At 34.3% G+C, this 22,229-nt stretch overlaps 1 protein-coding gene across 4 annotated transcripts in view; it reads right to left on the reverse strand.

The window, feature by feature from the left end:
- The window catches only part of abi3bpa (ABI family, member 3 (NESH) binding protein a), a 35,546-nt gene extending 26,111 nt beyond the window's left edge, over positions 1-9,435 (reverse strand). For all 4 annotated transcript variants that reach the window (XM_073912814.1, XM_068223647.1, XM_009304781.4 and 1 more), the window contains exons 1-8: positions 9,165-9,435; positions 4,667-4,846; positions 4,529-4,597; positions 2,546-2,678; positions 1,584-1,765; positions 1,293-1,339; positions 1,159-1,204; positions 1,008-1,070 (exon numbers count right to left, since the gene is read on the reverse strand). In XM_073912814.1, coding sequence (XP_073768915.1) covers positions 1,008-1,070; positions 1,159-1,204; positions 1,293-1,339; positions 1,584-1,765; positions 2,546-2,678; positions 4,529-4,597; positions 4,667-4,846; positions 9,165-9,279 — 835 coding nt within the window. In that variant the 5' untranslated portion in view covers positions 9,280-9,435. The remainder of the gene's footprint in view (positions 1-1,007; positions 1,071-1,158; positions 1,205-1,292; positions 1,340-1,583; positions 1,766-2,545; positions 2,679-4,528; positions 4,598-4,666; positions 4,847-9,164) is intronic.
- Between the last annotated feature and the right edge of the window lie 12,794 nt (positions 9,436-22,229).

Below are 22,229 nucleotides of genomic sequence, written 5' to 3' on the forward strand. Positions count from 1 at the left end.
TATCCGTCTAATATAACCAAACATCCGTGATCGATTAAGTAGTGGAAAAATCTTTTCTCGTTTACCCGTTTCGTTCTGTTTGCGCGAGACCTGTCAACAATCCCACACACAGTCTCGTGTGCTCTGCAGACCCACAGTGCCTTAAATTCTAAATCTTCTAAAATATCGGGCATTCAGCTTTTGTTTTCTAAAACTGTTGTTCGTTAATTGTATGCTTTTTTGCATTACCTTTTTACTTAAGCCTACTTTCGCTTGGCTTTGCAGCTGACTCGCGGGAGTGAGAGAAACATTCAATAATTCATTCAAACCTATATACTTGGAGAGGACAAAATGACTGGTCTAAACTGACCACAAAATAGCCTATATGTATAGCATTAGTTAATCAACGCATTTAACTATTTTAAATAATCTACACGTTTTAATCTTGTAATTATCACAATGCAATTCATTTTTCTATCATTTATTTCTCATTTGCTGTATATTTTGTCAATTTAATGATGTCATTAGACTACATTACATAGGCTGTTTAATATAAAAAATGTTTTCACATTTAAGTTTGTTTTGAACTTGAAAGGGGGAAATACAGATTTTACCTGTCAGTGGGTGCACATGGCTCCTGAATAGCATAAAAATACAGTAAGAGAAATAGTGGAATTCTTTTTTATTTCAACAACTTTTTTCTTTACTTTAACCCATTGAAAAGAAACAGTATAACAGTGTCATAACAAAATAAATAATTGTTAAAAATTGAACTGTTTTGTTTGTCGCATAACGTTAATTATTCATGTGATGTGTGTATGGTGTGTTTCATCCCGGCTACCACCGCAAGTATATTTTAAAACCTAAGGGAAGCACTGAAGTAGCAAACAGATTTTCAAATGCTGTTTTGACATTCATTTAAAAACAAATGGTAGACAGTATGCAGTATATACTGTGTGTATAATGCTTATTTTCCATCTTGCTAATGCAACATTATGCTTAGCCTCCAAGGTGTGAGTGTCATTTACCAGAATTTTTCCATGGCTTTGGGAGTTCAAGAAGAGGGGCTGCTCTGGTAATGTTGTTTAAGACTAAAATGTGACAGGAAAAGTTGTTACACATTTGAAATCAATTACTAATATCTGTGACTGTGTTAAGGAAAAAATAGGTGTTTTTTACGTGGCACTGGAGGCAAGAATGGCTTTTGGTCTGCCAAGATTGGCTTCTGTTTAGAAAGAAACACCCAAGGTTACAGAAAAATAAAGCAGAGCAGGAAAAAAAGGTTTGGTCCTTACAGCAGTTACAGTACTTACTTTAGGCTTTGCCTGGTTCAGTTCTTTAAATGGCCTTATTATTTGATCTGTGAACAGGAAAATAAAGAAATACAAATGAATGAGATAATCTGCAACAAAATAAGATTATTTAACCATAAAGCTAATATAAAAAGCTCAGCTCAGAATCTGCTGTCTGAGCATTGATGTCTAGGAGAAACAATTGAGGTATAAAAGAAACCTCAGTTATAATTATTCCTTCCCTCAAGTATACCAGTATGAATTCATTCTACTGTGGTAAAACAACTGCTTTGCACAAAATGTGAGACACACCATCTGTGTTATGGATGACAGGTGGACTCCAGGCTCCACATTTGCTGTCAGTTTCTGCTCGAACCCCAAATTCATACAACACATCTGGTTTGAGGTTGTCGATGACTGTGCTGGAGGATGGACAGGTTTGATAGTTCCAGGTATTGCTGGGCTCTTGTTCTCTGTAGCGCACTGTGAAATGTCTGCGAGCAGACCAAAAAAAAAAAAAAAAACGCACACACACACACTGTAATAGCAATAACTTGATTTAAAATGGCAGCATTAACAATCAGATAATAAAAAATAGACCTTTGGCTTCAATAACCTAGCAGTACAAGAGACTAATGGGCTAAACCCAGATGTTATTTAACTTTAAAGATGGCCCTTCTTACTCTTTATTATATTTTTATATCAGTATCTCCTTCTCTTTCTGGTATTTATAAGATTTTTATGGAATAGAAGGATCAAATTGGTTGTTTTATAGAGGGCTGAGGTCAAGCTTTCCACTAACTTGTCCAAGGAGAGTGTGTGTTGGTCAGCTTTTGAATACATTTTGCAGACCATATGTCCCCACAAACACAGTAACAACTTAAATATGTATCTAAGAGCAAAGTAAACACTAAAACATATAGACGATATCATTAGTTAATTATAAAAACAACAGATGCAAAACAAATATGTGCATACTAGTCTGAACATACATACACACCCAAACTCTTTTTTCACCCAAACATCTGTTAATTTTATTACTGTGTTTTTATGGTTTCCCTTTTTATTTATTTTTTTTACTGCTTTGGTACTGTTTGGTTTATTAAAGCCTGTTGTTTTGCCCTATTAATGTGTGTGATCGGAGTTTTATGCATGTCTCTGTACCAGCTCTGTTTCTTTTGTCAGTGAAATAATTGCACACCTTGAGAGAAGGTCAACAACAAACTGATTAAATCCAGATAACTCCCACTAGGTGCATGGATATACACACATACCCCTCATCAAAACAGTCATCCACAATGGAGTCTGTGAAGGGGCTGGTCAACAGTGTCCCCCAGGACAGCAGCACAGACGACTCTGTTACTGAACCGATCACCACATTTAAGGGCACCTCTAGGTCCACTTTCCCTGGAGGTCACAAAAGAATAAATCTGATTTAATTCATAACATGCTAATGGACTTGAGAAATATGAACACTTAAGACACTAATGTACTTGCATAATAAAAAAAATAAACCAAGTGGAGTCTGCAAACAAATGATTCTAGATGTAGATGCTCGATCATTGATAATTGCAGAAATATGCTAGTATTTAATGAAAAAACAATAAAATTCATAACAATATATGCAAAAATGTATCAGATGATAAACTGTTCTGCTCCTGAGTTGTTGAATTGTGCATCTGAAGGACATTTAACTTTTCCATATGGCAATGTGAGATAAAACAACTGATGCTAGTTAGTCACATGGCAATGAAAGAATGGCAGATATGTCTTTTTAAAGCTACTTTTTTGTAACAACCCCAGGCTCATTCGAATTATGTGTCCAGGGCAACATTTTAATAAAACTTTAATACAATGTATTGTACATTACTCCTCACAAGTAATGTGAGGAGTTTGGTTTACCTTCTGAAGTGACAGCTTCAAAGGTATTAGGGCATACAGTTGTGATCAGCCTTTCCAAATGGAAGGCACTTTGTGGCATCAAACTGTTCTCTTTGGAAAGGGTCATGGGGGCCAAATTGTCCATCAGTTGTACCCTTCAATATCATTCATTGAGAGGGACCCTTTGAAGTGTCCGGTTTTGAGCACTTTGGTTTGAAACAACACTTCAGTATGGCGGCCATTATTGTTTTTACTTCAAAGTGCCCTTCCAAGGGCAATATATATTAAATTTAGAGTGCACCATATGTGTGTCATCCATTAGGGACTGCCGCTTATCTTTTTGTTTATGTTTTATTTTCATTAAAACATCTCAAAAGTTAGCTGGTTCTTAGCCTCTTTCTTCCAAATGGCTAGGAAGCCCATGCTGCTACAAATAATTTTTGGAGGTAATTTCCCAGGCAAATTTAATATGTGTTTCATACAGTATGTGAATAATTAGATTAATTAATCACTACATTGTGTAGTTAATTATATTTACTAATTATTATTTAATTATTACTTTAAATTAGTTCACGTAAACCAATTTGGTTCATGTTAATGTTCATTGTAAAAAATGTTGGGACAACATGAAGAAATTAAGGTTAACCTATGAGTTATTACAAATTGAAGTAGATTGAACATACTGTAAAACAATTAGGTTGTCCCAAAAAAATGCTCAAGAATCATGCTGATTCCACTCATTTTAAAAAAGTTGTTTGAACAAGCAGAAGAAAAAAATTAGTGTAGTTCTCATGCCAGTTCGTAATGTTTTGATTTAGTAGCTAATTTGTATGGATCTGTAAGATCTCATTTGTACATTTTGGTATGATTCGCTCATCCCCCAGTAATGGTTAGGTTTAGTGGTGGGTTTGGAGCCACGCTTCCTTTTTGAAAAATTGTATATTTGAAAACATCTGAGCTCATGTGAATTCGTACAAACTAAACTGTCAAAACATTTAACTTGTTCACTTGTATTAACAGGCCTCTAATTATACTAATTAAATATTTGAAGTGTACTTGACTTGTAGTGTTAAATTGTTTAATTGACAAGCTTACTCAACTAATTCTAATATCTAATTGAGAACTTTATTTTAACTTTTACCCTGCTGGTTCATTCAAAGCACTGATTGACTCAGGGACAAAACGCCATACCGTATCCTTGGTGAAAGACTGACTTTGACTTGTTTGGAACTATTTTCATTGGAAAAGCAAAGACAGACAAAATAACTTTGTATTAATTGTTTAACTGTTTTATCAAAAAAATAAAGTGTGGTTTTGTGCACAACTACTTAGGGTCCACTGTATGGACAGATGTTTTCTTTCACAAAGCTGCTTACCTGCACACTGTTTCTTAGGTTCTTCTGGTTTATTTGATTGTATCGCGAGCAGATATTTGGGTTCAGCATCTAGAGAAAGGAGGAGAATCAGTTTTAAAAAGCACTAAAGTTATTTAAAGAGTAGAAGAACGACATTACCTATCTCAGTCTCATAAGGTTGTCCATCCTCCGGCAGCTGGATGAATTGTTTGGAGAACATGCTGCTGCCATAGCCCAGGATATACCCTCCCAGTCTGGAGTCCACATGAGGCCTGATGAACTTGAAGACGACGGTGTCTCCAACAGCGCTGATCCGGACCCTCATGTTTTGTGTTGGCACTGAGATGCAAATACACAGGAAAACTAATGTCAGATTTACTTAGGTCCCTTAGATTTACACAATGACTTCAGCTACGAATACAAGAAATCATGTGACTGTATCTACAACATTTTAGCCAAGAGATTCGGAATAACAATCAGTCTGGTGTCATATTTTCCTCTTTCTGAAATGCTTTTACAGTGTAACCGAAAGTGTTTTGCTCAAGCTCTCATTCCTCCCACACAAACATCACGTTCTGCCATTATAATTACCTTGTTTTGTGAACTATGACAACATGAAAACACACAAAAGAAGAATACCAGTGTAAGACTCCTGTGGTTTGCTTCTCATAAATGTGAGCATGCCGTTTCTGCAGAATAAATGATGAAACCAAGTGCTATGCCAGAGAAAGTGGTAAGTGCTGAGGGAAACCCCTGGCACTGAGGACAAAGAACCGGATTACAAAAACAGCCCCCCTCTTTTTTACATCAGAGCTTGCTATCACTCCCAGAGGAATCAGCAGATAAATGGCTGTATTGCAGAGATATGTCAGAAAATGTGTTTGAGTGTAATGTGAGAAAACACTTTCTTCACGTGTCACCAAAAGAAATTTAAACCTTGTTAAAAATGTTGATTTCTTTCAGACAGCTGAGAGATTAAATGGAAAACAAATGGACGCTTTTCGTGGTTCTCACACATTTCTCTTTTAGAGTTTCAGTAAAAATTGCTGAGAGTTTGCAAACAAGAGTGTAGGATTTCAGTGTGAGATTAAATATTTCTCATAACATTCTTTCAAAACCAAAATGAGCTACACTACTATACAAACAACTGACTATAATTGTTTCAGACATGTTTCATATGGGCAGCAAAAGCTGGAAAAAATCAATAATTATTAAATTGCTACTTAAAATAACATTTTCATGTGCATTTTAAAATGAAATGTATTAATATGGCAAAACGAAATTTCAGCAGTCATTACTCTTTTGGAAACATTTCTTGACCATTAAAAACCTAAACAAATTACTTTTACTTTATACCCATGACTGTCATTTGTCACTGTCATTTTGTAAAATAAAATAAAATAAAATAAAATAAAATAAAATAAAATAAAATAAAATAAAATTAAATTAAATTAAATTAAATTAATTAAATTAAATTAAATTAAATTAAATTAAATTAAATTAAATTAAATTAAAAATTTCAATGGGTGGATCATGAAAATGAATGTCCCAAACAAGAATGGAGCCAAATCTAAATGTGTATGGTTTTTTAATAAAGGACATCCAGCACCATGGCTAGAGATTAACTTTTCTATTAAAGGCAACATTTGCCCCCTGGAACTGATTTCTTAAGGGGATTTTTTAAACCTTCATATGACAATTTTCATAAATGTTCACATTTCAATAGCTCTTGAAGATTTTGTTTAATTGACCAGGGGCATTTCTTTACCCCTTATCCTGAAGTTATTTGGCATCTTTGTTGATTTTGGTCCAATTTTTTCAACAAGCTTGCATTAAATTGTTGGCAAGATACCGTGTGACAATTCAAAAACAAAAGTCCACATGGCCAAATTGTAGTTAGCCAAATCCTTTTAGAGGCAAAGAAAGTTATAACATTTTAACATTCAGATCATTTTTACATAACACACACTGATAAATCATGTGCACTCTGCGAAAAAATTTGATTACAGCGAGACAGAGTTGTTCATTAAGAAAATAACATCAACTTTAAAATCATATTCATCTTTAAACACATGAAAATCACAAATTGGCAAACAGGATTTTCCAACTAGCGATTTAAAGACGTTAACTGACCTGAAGGTCTGCAAGGAAATTAGTAAAGCTTGAAGTGAGTTACACTAACCACAATAAAAGATGAAGACGTCAGTGCTTACCAAAGGGGAAGTCAAAGGGTTAGTTCACTCAAAATTGAATATTCTGTCATTGATTACTCAGACTTATGTTATTCCAATCCCCTGTTACATTCATTCATCTTTGAAAAAACAAATGAAGATATTTTAGATGAAATCTGAGAGCTCTCTGACCCTGCATAGACAACAAGCAAAAAGAAACCAAAAATATTGTCAAAACATTCCATGTGACTTCATTATATTATTATATGGAGCTAAAAACACTTTAAATGTGAGTTACATCTTTTTGACACAAGTGTTTTGGAGCTTTTAGGATTATAATTGAACTACTAAATTCACATAACACGATGTTTTTGTTTCCATCCAAAGTGGATTTGAATGATTTGGGATCATTGCTGTGAATGAAGGCTCAGAGAGCTCTTGCATTTCAGCTAAAACATCATAAATTGTGCTCTGAACATTAACAAAGGTCTCAGGGGTTTGGATAGATATGAAGGTAAGTAAATAATAATTTTAAAATAACATGAATAATGATTTAATGATAATACTAAACTATTTTTGAGTAAACTATTTTTACAGTATGTGCTAAAATCAATAAGGAGTACCAGGGCCGGAGTGGGACACCTTTTCAGCTCTGGAGTTTCAAGCCTCAGACCGGCCCACCTCAGTTCACGACTGACCATATTAAAATAAGTAAATAAATAAATATTTCCAAATCAGTTTCTGATGACACTATCACGTCTTTTTTTTTTTTTTTTTTTTTTGAGAAAACAGCTGCTTTAGAACTTCAAATGTTCAACAATACTAACAGTATTATATGTCTTATCAATAAAAATGAAAACACTAAATTGCTCTAACGAGGATCGAACCCGGGTCCTCGGTATCATCACCTAACGTGCTATCCGCTCGACCACAACATCTGATGTATCAATGATGACACAACTGAGTTTTATCATCATTAAAATAGAACAAAAGAGAAGAGTTGCGGTATAATAATGAATAAAAAGGCTGTGGTCAAGTAAATAAATAAATTTAAAAAGTGTGATTGCTGAGAGCAACAGATTCTGGAGCTAGGGACACCGGCCCTCGCGGCCAAAAAACGGACCGGCCAACCGGGAATTCTCCCGGTCCTCCCGATTAGCCAATCCGGGCCTGAGGAGTACACACAATATTCAGTCAGAAATTGCTCTGAAATTTCAGTCAACAACAAAGAAACGTTTGCAGTAAACTTGGGAAATATAATTTTACAGAGTGTGCTTCATGTGACTGTGCACAGCTTGCAATAGTCAAGGGTCTGTCTTACATGAACCCTACACGTGACACGGGAAAAAGTAGACTGATCAGGCCAAAACAAATTCAGGCACAGGCACAACGAGAACAGACCCGATGTGAACTCATTTTTGATATTGCACACAAAAGGAAACTAAAAGTAAACCAAATAAATCCACATCTAACCACCGCTTATGCACTCAGCTTTTATGCACTCATTTATTTAAACAATCCCACTGCACAGATTCAAGTTTTAACAGAAAACAGATAAACACACACACAAAAACAGACCTGATGTGGCCTTGTATTCGCTGCCAATAAATACATCAACAAACACATACTCTTTGTTTGAAATTTCAACAAAATCCATTTCTGGCATCCATAAAAATGTCATTCTAAAGCCCAGCAAAAAGACTTTCAAAATTCTCATTGTTGATTCATAAACATCATGAGTCATGATCATTTATACTTTCAATGTATTCTTCGAAATATTTACAGCAGCATCAAACTATTGCACGATTTCATTTGTAAGCAGAAAGCATTCAGATATATTGACAACAGCTGAGCTTGCATTCTTCATCCAGCACCAAGCATCCACAGCAGAACAGTATGACTTCAGACTTCAGTAATACTGCATTATTGTATACATTTGTATAAATATAATTGTAGAATTGATGTGCTCTACTTTTCATCTTGTCATTGACATATTTGTATTCACAATTTGTAGTTAAGAGTATGAGTAAAATGTAATTTGTGTTTTATTCTGTAAGACACTGATTTACTCACAATTTGAAATACAAATGTTGTCATTTTATTGTCCATAAAATACATAAAATAAAAATCAATAAAAAATAAAATTTGAAAAATGTGTGTTTTCAGACATATGTATTCATTTTTGCACAACACAGTATACATGTTTTAACTTCAGACTAAGTTAAGAAATTAGCATTTAACTAATATATACTATATATATTATTATTATTTTTCTTTTTTTATTTCTTATTTTATTTTGTCCAAACATCATTGTTTTAATAGAAAATGCCAATGTAGTTACTGCTCTCTAAGGTCAGTGCACCATAAATACATGCAGGTGCAAATACTTTCAAATAAAATGCTACCCAAATTATTCATAACTATTGATAGGATTGAATATTTATGATGAACTTGTCAATCATGCCATTAATGCTTCATTTTGGTACCTTTAATTGTGGTTGCGGAGGTTACTCTGAGCAGAAAGATCTTGCTGAGGAAGAGGAGGAGGAGGAAAAGTTGCATGTTGTCCCCTTTTCTGGAAGAAAACAATACAGAGTTCATATAGTCCACTCAAAGCTCTTCTCTCTGAGCTCCTACAGTTGTTCTGTCTGAAATCATCGGTTTTCTCCTTGTCCTTTAAAGTGACCTCAGATCAGGTGTCAGTGAACGCTTTGTGAGAGAGAATGATTTTGTGTTTGGAAATGGGTGTCTGTGATTGTGTGACTGCACCAACTATGCTGGATTATTAACTAGAGGGAGGGTCCCTATGATGTCACACTGTTGTTGTTAAACCTTTAGCTTATCTATGCGTATCGCTCCGTCTGTCTCTGTCTGCATCCCTCTCCCTCTCTCTTACTCTCTCTCGCTCTCTCTCTCTCTCTCTCTCTCTCTCAATCATTTCAGCACCTTCTGTTTTTTTTTCTCTTAAGCTGCATTTATTTCTCTGCCTCAGTTTAGTGTATCAATGTTTTTGTAAACTAGCTACTCTACTAAAAATAAAAGTAAAAACTTCTGATGATGAAAATTCAAATCTTCACATTAACAAAGTGACTTTTTTGCCATTTTAGTCATTTGAAACAATATAATGTAAAAAGAAAATATTTAGACTTTGTAAAATAAGAAAAAAGAAACTAGCAATTTATACACAATTGTCACCAGACAATATATCACTTTAAATTATTAAAATGTTAATAAAAGTCACTTTTTTTTACTTTTCAATGTTAAAGTTGTTGGAAGAAAGATAAAGATCCCATAATCCAATTCAAAAGCATAAATAAATGGGAGAAAAATATAAACATGAATCACAGAACACTGCTAATAATACTGCTAACACTGCTAAACTTCTAATTTACAGAAAATAGCCAAAAGATGCACATGTGCGATTCCCAGATATAATTTTTTGTTCATAAATTGAAATAAAGAATTTAAGGATTAAGTCAAGATGTTTAACATGAATGCATATGGTTGCAATTCATTTTATAAATGTAAAACCATATAAAAAGTCTGCCAAGGAAGATTTCTGTGCATTGACAAGAGTGAAGGAATTTCAGGAAGTTAAACAGAGGACACTGTACAAAATATCCATTCATTAACACTATTGCATGTTTTCTCATTTGTTTAATTTTACACTTCGAATTTCATCTAAATTCCATAAAAAAGTTTTATGGTCAATTAGTCCTGACAGCATATGTTCATTGTAACTTCGTCACCTTAGAATTATAAGGTTCTCTCTGACATTTTTGTCAAAATTGAGTTATTGATATATTCTTATTAAATGACAACTTATTTACATTATAAGATGTTTTTATAAGTTGTTTACATTTTAAATCTTTTTATTTAAAAACAAATGTCACACACATACTGTTTGCTATGGGATGCAAAAACTTTAAACCTCAATATCTCAAAATCATTTAGAATGCAAAAAGATCCTTATAATTCCAAGGTGACGTCTTATCAAACTAAGTTAATCATGTTCTAACTTAATTTTATAAGTTAAGGAAGCTATTTTAAGTCAGTTGAACATAATATAAGTTGAATGGAATCATAAGATTAATTTGATTCATTCATTCATTCATTTTCTTGTCGGCTTAGTCGCTTTATTAATCCAGAGTCGCCACAGCGGAATGAACCGCCAACTTATCCAGCAAGATTTTACACAGCGGATGCCCTTCCAGCCGCAACCCATCTCTGGAAAAAGATTAATTTGATTCATCCAAAAAAAATTAAGGCAACCTTGATTTTTTTACAGTGTGCTCTTACAACTTTTATTGACATTTTTATTAATGTTAACAAATGTATTACCTGCTTGGTTTCTATATTATATAGTTTTTTTTCCCAACATATTTTATATTTTTATTATTTTGTTTGTTTGTTTGTTTGTTTTTCTTTCTTTCTTTCTTTCCTTCTTCCTTCCTTCCTTCCTTCCTTCCTTCCCTCCTTCCTTTCTTTCTTTCTTTCTTTCTTTCTTAGAAGGAAGTTCTGCTCGTTTTCGCGATTGTTTTAGAACTTTCGATTCAGTTGTCTACGAGAGAAATGACTAAGGATAATAAACCACTGAAAACAGTCAAACTACTTGCTCTACAAACAATTCTTTGCATGACTATACAGACAAGTAGAATAATAAAATAACAAAATATCAGTTTGTAACGTCAAGCAACTTAACGAGCTGTTTTTAATGTCTAAAATGAATGGAAGTGAATGAGATCGGAATCTCAAGCCAAAAAGATTCAAATGGCTGTGCCCGCTCGAATGTAAAGAGTAAGGTGAATACTTGCCTTATGTACAGATTTTTAAAAGTTGTAAGCAATGTGTTTGGTACTTTTGTACGATATGTCTTATGTAAAATCAGTTTTCCACTGAGTCTATTTTCCCATTTTCCTTTTCTACGATGCGTTTAAAATAATTAAATGATTAGTTTTGACTTTTTTATTTTAATTCAGTAATTTATTTTTTAAAAGCTAATTAATTAAACTAAAAAGTAACTCGTATTACATTAAAAAAGGAACTCAAATATTATTGCTTATTGTTTAAAAGTAATCCGTTACTTTACTTGTTACTTAGAAAAGTAATATTATTATGCAACTCGTGTTAACCCAACACTGAATTACTGGATATTTACTGTTGCTGAGAATAATTATGAAGATTGACTAAGTGGTTTTCGAGAAGAAACATGCATGCATATTGTTGTGTTGCCTCTTTTGTAATCATTTCCAAGCCATTTGTGTGTGTGGCTTTTGCAAATGTAATGTAATGCCATATGTTACCCATTTCTCAAATCCACTTACCCACAGCTAGACGAGAAAAACATGAAGTGTTTGAAGGCAATGTGAAATACATTCATTAATAAAATGAATATGTTCAAAATGTACAAAGCTAGTTATTTATTTCCCGCATCTTTATTTCAGTGTTCCAGACTTCTAACTATTCACAAAATAACAATAATTGTTTCCAGCTGATTACCAGAAAATGATTTTGTATATTTGTTTGTACTTACGGTCACTTGTCTAGGAGGCCTTTGAAGATGCTATTCTGACTCAGCACTGTCTTCTGTCTCCAATTAGTCCTGTAGTAAAAAAAAAAAAGGATGCACCAGATAAAAAGTAAATCATTATTTTAAATGTACTGTTGACAATTCACTGTGAAAAAATAACTGATTATAAACTGCTGGATTTGACAGAGTCTACTCCTGAGGCCTTTGCGGTCATTATGGGGAAAGAAGAAAATGTTGAAACCAGGGTGTAAGTTCAAGTTAGTAGTTTGTTTACACACATCTAAAACTTAAGAATTGTCTGTTGAAAACCTCCTAATTCCAACACTAATACAATTACTGGTCTTCACTACCATTCAAATATTTGGGAACAAAAAGATTAGCTTTTATGTTTTTAAAAAGTCTCAGAACTGACTTTGCTTTGATAAAAATACACTTCTAAAAACGAATATACACTTCTAATGTTTTTTATTGGCATCGATAGTTCCATGAACAACTTTTATCATTTATGGAACCTTTCAGCTGATCAAAGGTTGTTCTATAGTGGAAAAGAGTTATTTAATTTATCAAAACATTCTTGACACACAAACAACAGTTAATCTAAGAAAGATTAAATGAATTGGTCTTCTCTATATGGCATAATTTTGAAAAAAAAAAACTGCTTTCTCTTTTAATACCTCTTGAAAAGTAATTTATTCCATGATTATTTATTTTAAAACATACTGTATGTAATTTTAAAGTTATTATTATGTGATGGCAAAGCTGAATTTTCCAGGGTCCAGTTTTCAGTGTCTCACAATCCTTCATAAAATATATCTATTGTCATTGATTTAAGTAAAAAAAAAAACAGCATTTATTTGACAACTGTTTTTGCTTTAAAAAGTCACTTTCATTATTTGAATGCACAAAAAGTGCTATTTTTTTATTACACTGATCACAAAGTGAGACCTTTATGGGTTATTTTTGTTCCTTACTTACTTAATTAGCAATAGAAGTGTTCACTGAGTGTTAGTAAACTAACATTTTTTTTTTTTTTATCCAGTTGCAAATCAGCTGATAAAAGAAACACCTGTAGTCAAATATAATCTATAGTACAAAGCTAATCTGCAGCCACATTTGGCAGCAGTTTACATATATTCTGTATAGATTTAAAAGCAGATTTGTATGTTATACAGTAGGTCTGTTGTAAACGATGAACTCTAAAAGCATTTTAGTTACTGCTGTTTTTGTCTGTAGTGACCAGAAGTTTTTTTTTCCCATTCCTCACTCTTGGAGGTGCTTCAGGATAAATAAATGAAAAGCCAGCACAGATGTTTCATTACAAAAATGCCAACTACACACTACAAACAGACACACAAAACCCCTAGGCTTCAACAGCAAAGGACCAGTCATCTAAATATGAGCATAAAGGATATATTCATGAATTACATCGTGTGTATAAACAACAGGAGTGGGCCAAGGACCTTTTTAGTTGCTGAATCGTATGTGTGACAGATCTCCTCATAGAAATGGATCAGTCTTTCCACATTGTTTTCAAAACTGGCTTGTCTGCTGCTGGCAGAGGCCACATGTTTAACAGTCATGTTTTTAAGATGTCAGGGAAACAGGGATCACCTCTGTCTGTTTTCTTTCTTGTTTGTTCCGTGTGCCAGCAGGTTTCGGGGCAGAGGGACACAACTGCATCTCGTAGACTCATTCTGGGCTTAGATTATCAGATCATGGGATTCCTGGCAGAACGACAAAACTTTATTAATCATAGAGCTGATGACTGATTTCTTTTAGGGCACAGTGATAAAGCAGTGAGCCAAAAGGTGTATAAAGAATGGATTTAGATTAGTCATCAAATTTCCAAGGTCCTAAATTGGATTTTTGTGCTTGTCAGTCTGTGTCTCCACAGTATAAATCTGAGCTATTAGAGGTCAGGTATGACATTACCACATGAGATACAGATTTGGCTAATGATTTACAACCTGGGGATTCTTGGAAAGGGTTTTTACACGTTAAACCTGTCTTTGCTAAAATGTCATTTAAATATAAATATAAATTACGGTGTATTTCATACCTTTGAGCTTTTATACACAAGGATTTAATGGCAGTTATTTTAGCCATATAAATATAGACTGCTATGCTGTTTGATATTGTTTAGGCCTTTTATGAATAAATGACAGTAGATCCAGTAAGTGGCGACAAGTCCCTGTCTTACCGAATGATTTATTGTAAATGATTGAATTATTTAGAAACGAAGGAATCAATTTACTCAATGTCGATTTGTTTTGTTGCTGTTGTTGAACTTTTTTTAAAACTGCATAACATTTGCATTTTCATCATACAGTGAGTGTTTTTTTTTTACATAATGCCTACACACGCACTTTATTAAAGCAACAGTAAGTAACACAATACATATTGCATAACCTTATAATTCTTCTGAGTATTCACTCAATTTGGCTAATAAATCAAGTCTCACTCATTCACAGAAAATAATTTAATTCCACATTGAAATATTAGATGGATACTAAATGTAATGGTAGTAATACAGTAGGTGGCAGTTTTAACAAATGAATCTCAGAATAATACAATCACAGTTTGTTTGACTGTTTAAAGTTTCATTCATGAGCATAACTAAAGTTCAGTGGCTACATCCAAAATCAAACACTTCTTTTAACTCAGCAGAATAAGTATTTATGCTATAGAGTAAAGAGATTGTAGACTTTTTTCCTATAATCTCCATCATGCTTTGCATGAAACGATGGAATAACCTTTGTTAAAATGTAAACAATGTGAAATAAAAAGATAATATTAATCAATTGAATAAAAAAATAACTAGAATTAACACATTTCTTTCAGCAGATTAATAACCCTCCCAGCAAATCAATAACCCTTACCTCCCGTCCCTTACTTTAGTGTTCCCGGGCAAAATTGACCAGTATGTTTTATTAATTCATTTTCTTTTCGGCTTAGTCCTTTTGTTAATCTGGGGTCGCCACAGCGGAATGAACCGCCAACTTATCCAGCACGTTTTTATGCAGCGGATGCCCTTCCAGCCACAACCCATCTCTAGGAAACATCCACACACACTCATTCACACTTATACTCGACGGACAATTTAGCCTACCCAATTCACCTGTACTGCATGTCTTTAGACTGTAGGGGAAACCGGAGCACCAGGAGAAACCCTACGCGAACTCAGGGACAGCATGCAAACTCCACACAGAAACTGACCTAGCTGAGGCTCGAACCAGCAACCTTCTTGGTGTGAGGCGACAGCACTACCTACTGCGCCACTGCGTCGCCCAGTCCATTTTAAATGTTTAAAATTTTTCAAAACCAAAATTTTATTCAACATTCTTTAGCTGTGAACAACATCTAAAAGTAGTGTTTAACATGAATTATTACAATTAGACATAAAATAACTGCAGTGAAAATGCAAATAGAGTGAGTGAGTCGGGAGGTGTACAGCATATTAGGATGTTTTCTGTCTGCTGGATGAATAGTCTGGATACCAAGTCATTTCCCATGTCCGTCATTTTTGACCGGGAACACCACAGGTGTAACAAGGTTGACTAAAACACTCAAAATTCAATAAAAGAGGTGATCATCACTTTTATGTGTTCAAATGCAGTGCGAAGGATATCATAATACCTTGATGCAATCAGATGTAAAACACAATAATTTAAGAGTATTTTAAGTTGAAAATTGGTCAGATTTGATCTGAACACGACAGGAAGGTTAATAACTCTAAAAACACCAAACTCCAAAAACTCCAAGAATAAAGTCTTTCCACAGCAATGTTACGAATGTAATATTGTTTATTGCATATAATATTTTTATTACAGACATAAATATTACTGAACCCCAGGGAATACAAAGTGAAAATTATCTGGAGGAACAGTTTATTTCATTTTTAACAATTTATTTCAAATGATTTCTTTCAGCTCTTCTTAATAATAGTTCTCTAATTGAGCGTAAACATAAACACAGCAGTAGGCTAACTCGTAGAAAAGGTTGATAAAGCGACCATTGTTAGATATTTGCTTTAAAAGATTTTGGGATGTGACAGTGATGAAAGAAACATGCATGTATGAAAACAAAAAGCAAGACAAATAAATTGCCTTTTTTTTCCAAATGCCACTTATTATGATTCCAGTATTATAAATCACCAAGGATCACATTTTCAGCTAAAAATCTTATTTATTGTTCTACTGATATAAATGGACTAAAAATTTCATGAATAGTCCTTTACAAGACTTGATGGGGCTATGATGCAATGAAAGTCTAAAGGGTCAGTGGATAAGTACATAAGCCTCTGTTGTGTGTGTGTGTGATGGTTTGATGCAGATGATTGTATGTTTTGCACTGCAGCTGTGAAAGTCAAACTGAACTAAATGAACTTCAAGCACATGTCCAGCAGAAGAAAACTCAGTCACGATACAAAACACTAATTTAACAAACACACAAACCAATCAACAAGCAGACAAAAACACAAGTGAGAAAAAGGAAAAATTACGAGTACTTGTTGCTCCACACACACAAGGGACAAAAACTGTCAACAAATCTGGTCATTGGTGGCCCTTGACATCAGTGATCGGTGGTGTTAAATGTTGTGAGAATTTTTATGTGCATGTTTTATGTTGTTGTTTTTTTCTAGAGGAAGAAAATCTGACTAAATGCAGCTGTTGGCAGCATATGTGTGTGGGGGAACTGATGAATTCTGCTCAGGAGGGTGATTCATTATTAACAATGCCAGAAAAGCTCAAGCACACAGAATCATTAGGACTGTAAGACTGACAATTATTGCTGAAATGTGCCCTAGCAGAACGTTTATATATTTATATTTTTTGCAGTTGTCTATAACCCTACTTTCTGACCTATAGTGGCTATATCATGTAAAACTACCATGGTTAAGCTTTCATTAGTTATTGTTAGGTATGTATTTACTATAATGAGCTGAGAAAAAACAACATGGCTTTTACAATAGGGCTGAGCATCGATATCACAATGTTTCCGTAATAGTCACATTGCAGGATTAGATTATTCAATAAAACATAAAGATGTTGTTAAATATTTATTCATTCATTCATTTTTACCACTTTTCCAAGGGGGCAGCAATCTTAGGAGAGAACTCCAGACTTCCCTCTCCCTGGTCCCTCCAGTGTGTCCTGGGTCCCTCCAGTGTGTCCTGGGTCTTCCCCGAGGCCTCCTTCCGGCGAAACATGCCTGGAACACCTCCCTAGGTTAGCGTCAAGGTGGCATTCGAAACAGATGCCCGAGCCACATTAGCTGACTTCTCTTGATGTGGAGGAGCAGCAGCTCTACTCCAAGCTCCTTCCAGGTGACAGAGCTCATCACCCAATCCATAAGAGTGCACTCTGCCACCCTTCGAAGGAAACTCATTTCAGCCACTTATATCCGAGATCTTGTCCTTTCGGTCATGACCCAAAGCTCATGACCATAGGTGAGAGTAGGAACATAGACTGACCGTTAAATCGAAAGCTCAGCTCCTTTTACCACAACGGACTGGTTCATCGACGGCATTACTGCTGCCGCTGCACCAATCTGCCTGTCAATCTCACGTTCCATCCTTCCTTCACTCATGAATAAAACTCCAAGATACTTAAACTTAAGGACTTTCCTTCAACCTGGAGATGGCAGACCACCTTTTTCCGGTGGAGCACCATGGTTTCGGACTTGGAGGTGCTGATTCTCATCCCAGCAGCGTCACACTCAGTAGCAAACCATAACAGTGCATGCGGAAGGTCCATGTTCAATGATGCCAACAGAACAACATCATCTGCGAATAACAAAGATGAAATCCTGTGGTCCGAACCGGACTCCATCCAGCCCAAGGCTGCGCCTTGAAATTCTGTCCAAAAAAATTATGAACAGAATTGGTGACAAGTGGCAGCCCTGTCAGAGTCCAACATGCACTGGAAACAAGTCTGACTTATTGCCGGCAATGCAAACCAGACTCCTTCTCTGTTCATACAGGGATGAGACAGCCCTTAACAGAGTGACTCTGACCCCATACTCTCCGAGCACCCTCCACAGAAAGCCACGAGGGACACGGTCTAATGCTTTCTCCAAGTCCACAAAACACATGTGAACTGGTTGGGCGTACTAGTGAGGGTATATACACCCTGGTGAGGGTATAGAGTTGGTCCACTGTACCCCGGCCCGGACAAAAACCTCATTGTTCCTCCTGGTTCCAAGGTTCATTGTCCTTATTTTTACAAATTATTTATACAATGATGACTATGTTATTTTACAGTTGATTGTTCAATTTCTGTACTTGGGTACTGTTACACTCCACAGAAAACCATAAAGCACTGTTTATTTCACTTTTATTTTTGCTCTGTCATACTTATGCAAGTAATTTATTATACTTAATGCAGATGCACTGCATAGAGAGACTCAATCATCCCAGTCGATCTAAATCAAAGAAAGCTTTCCAAATATAGTTATTCAACTCATATTATATTCACAATCACAATATATACAATAGCAAAACAAAATATTGCAATGTCAGATTTTTCCAATATCATGCAGCTCTAATTTACAGTAATAGTTTAACATTTACTAATGATTTATAAACATCCAATTTTATGTTAACATTAGATATTAGACTGCGTTAAAATGAACTAACAATGAACAACTTTATTTTCATAAACTAATGTTAACAAAAATATACGAATACTGAAATATATGCATCGTTCATGTTAGTAAATTACAACGTTATTGTATGTTACCCCCTTTTATTATTTTTTGATTCTGTGATCTGATTACCTATATTTTTTATTTCATTGAACATGCATAAATATTGTTTTGCTAGTTATAGTCTCTGATATAATGTATGCGACAAAGAATAAATGAATATTTAAACAAATAATATCTTTGCTCTTTACACATCCAGACACCGTCACGTAGGCTAATGCTGCATCTTCACTCTAAAAAAAAAGCAAGGTAAACGACCGTGAGAAACAAAGATAGCATCTGTGGTATGGATACAGTATTTGCACAACGTACTGACAGATGAGGTCGTGCATTACGTTATTAATCCACCGCCTTGGCAAACGACCACATCGAACTATGTTGTTTATTGTGTTGCCGACCATTATGGCCCGAGTTTGTTGTTCCTGCCTTTTGGTTTTTCACATGTATCAGGGTATATGCCGAGCTAGTGCTGTTCCCATGCTGATACACTTCCGGTGACCTGTTATTGTGAACTTTTTCTCATTTTATACGGTTCCTAATACAGCATCGATGTTGTAATGTCATTAAAATACATTCAGTTAAATAAACTTTAGCATTTATTTAGTTGCTTAAGTGTAAAACAAGACAAAAAGCCGTTTACTCGCACGCGCCCGTCAGAATCGGCAGGCTAACGCAGAAGCTCCATTGAATATACTGGGGTAAAATAAATGCTCATGTAATAAAGATATGGCGGGGGAAATGTAATTTAATGCAGTGCTTCTTGTACAATCTGAGACCCACTTTAAATCGGATATCACTCAGCTAGTGGAGATCGCTGATTTTTTAAAGAAAACAGACCTTAAACGCACCGGATTTTGCATTGCCATTCAATTCGCCGGAAGCGCTTAACCCAGGTTAATGGCAAATTAAAAGTCCTATTAGCATGCTTCGGCATATACCCCACTGTCAGCACCTCCTCACAATTGAAATTTTGGATCTCAGTCCTGTCAGTCAGCACTCTCTCAGGTAAATGACGTTTTATTTAAACGTCTGTTGCCTACATTGTAACTTTGATATTGTAACTGGTTCTCTACAAAGTTGTCTTGTTTTCAAAGTTTCTTTCTTTTTTCTCTCTCTCTTTTTTTTGCCAATTCTTTGCATTATAAGAGAACATTTAATTATGACCAGCTCATTTCGGTTAAGGCAGTTATCGATTATCTCATCTGCTCCACTTAACAACAGAGATACTGAATTTTTATTTATTTATTTATTTTTATTTATATTACATCATATTATTATTTTTTATCTATTTTTATATGTTTTGCATGAACATGCATCAGAAAAATCTCATGAGTTAGGATTAAATCCCTTTTATTTTTAGTCCTTTTTTTTTTTTTTACATAAAATTAACCACCAACAAACTTGAATTTGTCATCTAGTTATACAATGACCACAAATTATTATTATTTTGCTAAAAATCCAAATAATTGATTACTACTAAAAAAAACATGGTTAATTTTCATAAAGGACTAGGCTCACATAAAATCTGACAAATAACAGTTATACAAATATGAATTATATTAATACAAACTATATACCAATATTAATTTAATGTAATATTAACAAAAATGTTATTTAAAACTTCATTATAAAGCACTTTAGAAGTATGGTTCTGTATGGAAACTTATAAAAATAATACTTTTTAAAGCACTGTGACAATATTGATTTAAAATGTGTTTAAGCAGAACTTAAATAACAGTCTTTTGCTAAACAATTGCACTTAAATGTGTTGAGAAATAGTGTGATTAAAGTTTACTCTACTTTTGTACTCTTGTGGCCTTTAATTTTACTATATTATCAGCAAGTGCACTTTTTAAGTATTCCGTTCAGATTTTAATTACCAAAAAAATACACTTTCGATACAGTTAAGCACACTTCATTTTTACAGTGGTTAGCCTACTGAAAATACTGTTTCCTAACATTCTCATAGCAATGCATTCCTTATAAATAGAGAAGCATAGGAATATTACACTGTACACTTGATCATGTAGTCAGTGTATGATGAACTTTGACAATGAAAAACACAAACATCTCCCTCTAGAGGTTAAATTGTGAAGTGTAACTGCAACAAGTTATTGGGTTACACTTGAAATGCTGACAAAATCACTGGACCATCAGTTCACTTTCACTACTGACACTGTAGAGAGAGAGAAAAAAAAGTTTATTTGCGACTTTAACACAGAGTCTGGTTCTGATTGTAGTCCCTTCTCTGGCTCTCTGGTTAAAAAACTAGCAAACAAACGATGCATAATTATGAATTTCATATGTTACACATTACCAGATTGTCTACATTTGTTTCTCATGAAATCAAAATTTAAGTATGTATCCTGGGAGATTTTGTCATTGCTATTAAACAATACAAATGAAAACTATAATTGTTTGCGTACCCATGTCATTCCAGACCCACAATGTGTCAGACTGTAGTAAAGTTAGTTTATGAAGCACATTTATCAACTTTAGACTGACTAAAGTACAAAAAAACACACTTTCTAAAAAAACATAATAGAATAATAATATTAACAACAAGATACACATTGAACATTAATAGCCTGAGAAAGTGATAGAATAAAAATGTGTGACCAAGTGACCTGTAATAAAGCTTAATAGGGTATCCTGAGGGCAAATTAATAAGCTCAAAAATATAAGAAGGTCATCCATTCAAAGCTTTGAAATCAATAAGCAAACTATTGAATTTAATTTTAAATTATAACAGGAAGCCAGTGAAGGGACACTGAAACAGGTGAAATATGAGCCTGTTTTTGTAAGATTGTTTAAGACAACATATAGTGAATTACAGTAGTACAGGCATGATGCGATAAAATCATGAATGACGTTTCCCAGATCTTAAAAAAAAGTAATGATTTAAGGAGATGATCCTCAGCTGATAATAACTACTTTTGACAACTGAGCTAATTTGTTTTTCCTAGACTCAGAGTCAGAGTCAAAGGTCAGTCAAATTTTTGTTTTTCAATGAGATGTAACATATGGAGTGAGACTTTTTTTTAAGCCCCCTCTAAGACATTCTGGTTTATGTACTATATATTTTTAAGTCCTTTGCATGTAATCATAGTAGACCAGACAAACACACATGCTTACATCTCTATGCTTTGGGCATAGGCTGCACGTAATGCTCTGTAATCTGGGCTGTAATCTCTGCTTTGACTAATTGCAGTGTGCTCTGTACTCTTAAATTAGCTCTGAAACTTATAATACCATGAGTCCAGCTCAGTTAAAGACAATATCGCTCAAGCACACTTCTCACCGCATTAAAATATAG

Source organism: Danio rerio, chromosome 9 (genome assembly GCF_049306965.1).
Source record: "Danio rerio strain Tuebingen ecotype United States chromosome 9, GRCz12tu, whole genome shotgun sequence".
NCBI classification, from domain to species: Eukaryota; Metazoa; Chordata; class Actinopteri; order Cypriniformes; family Danionidae; genus Danio; species Danio rerio.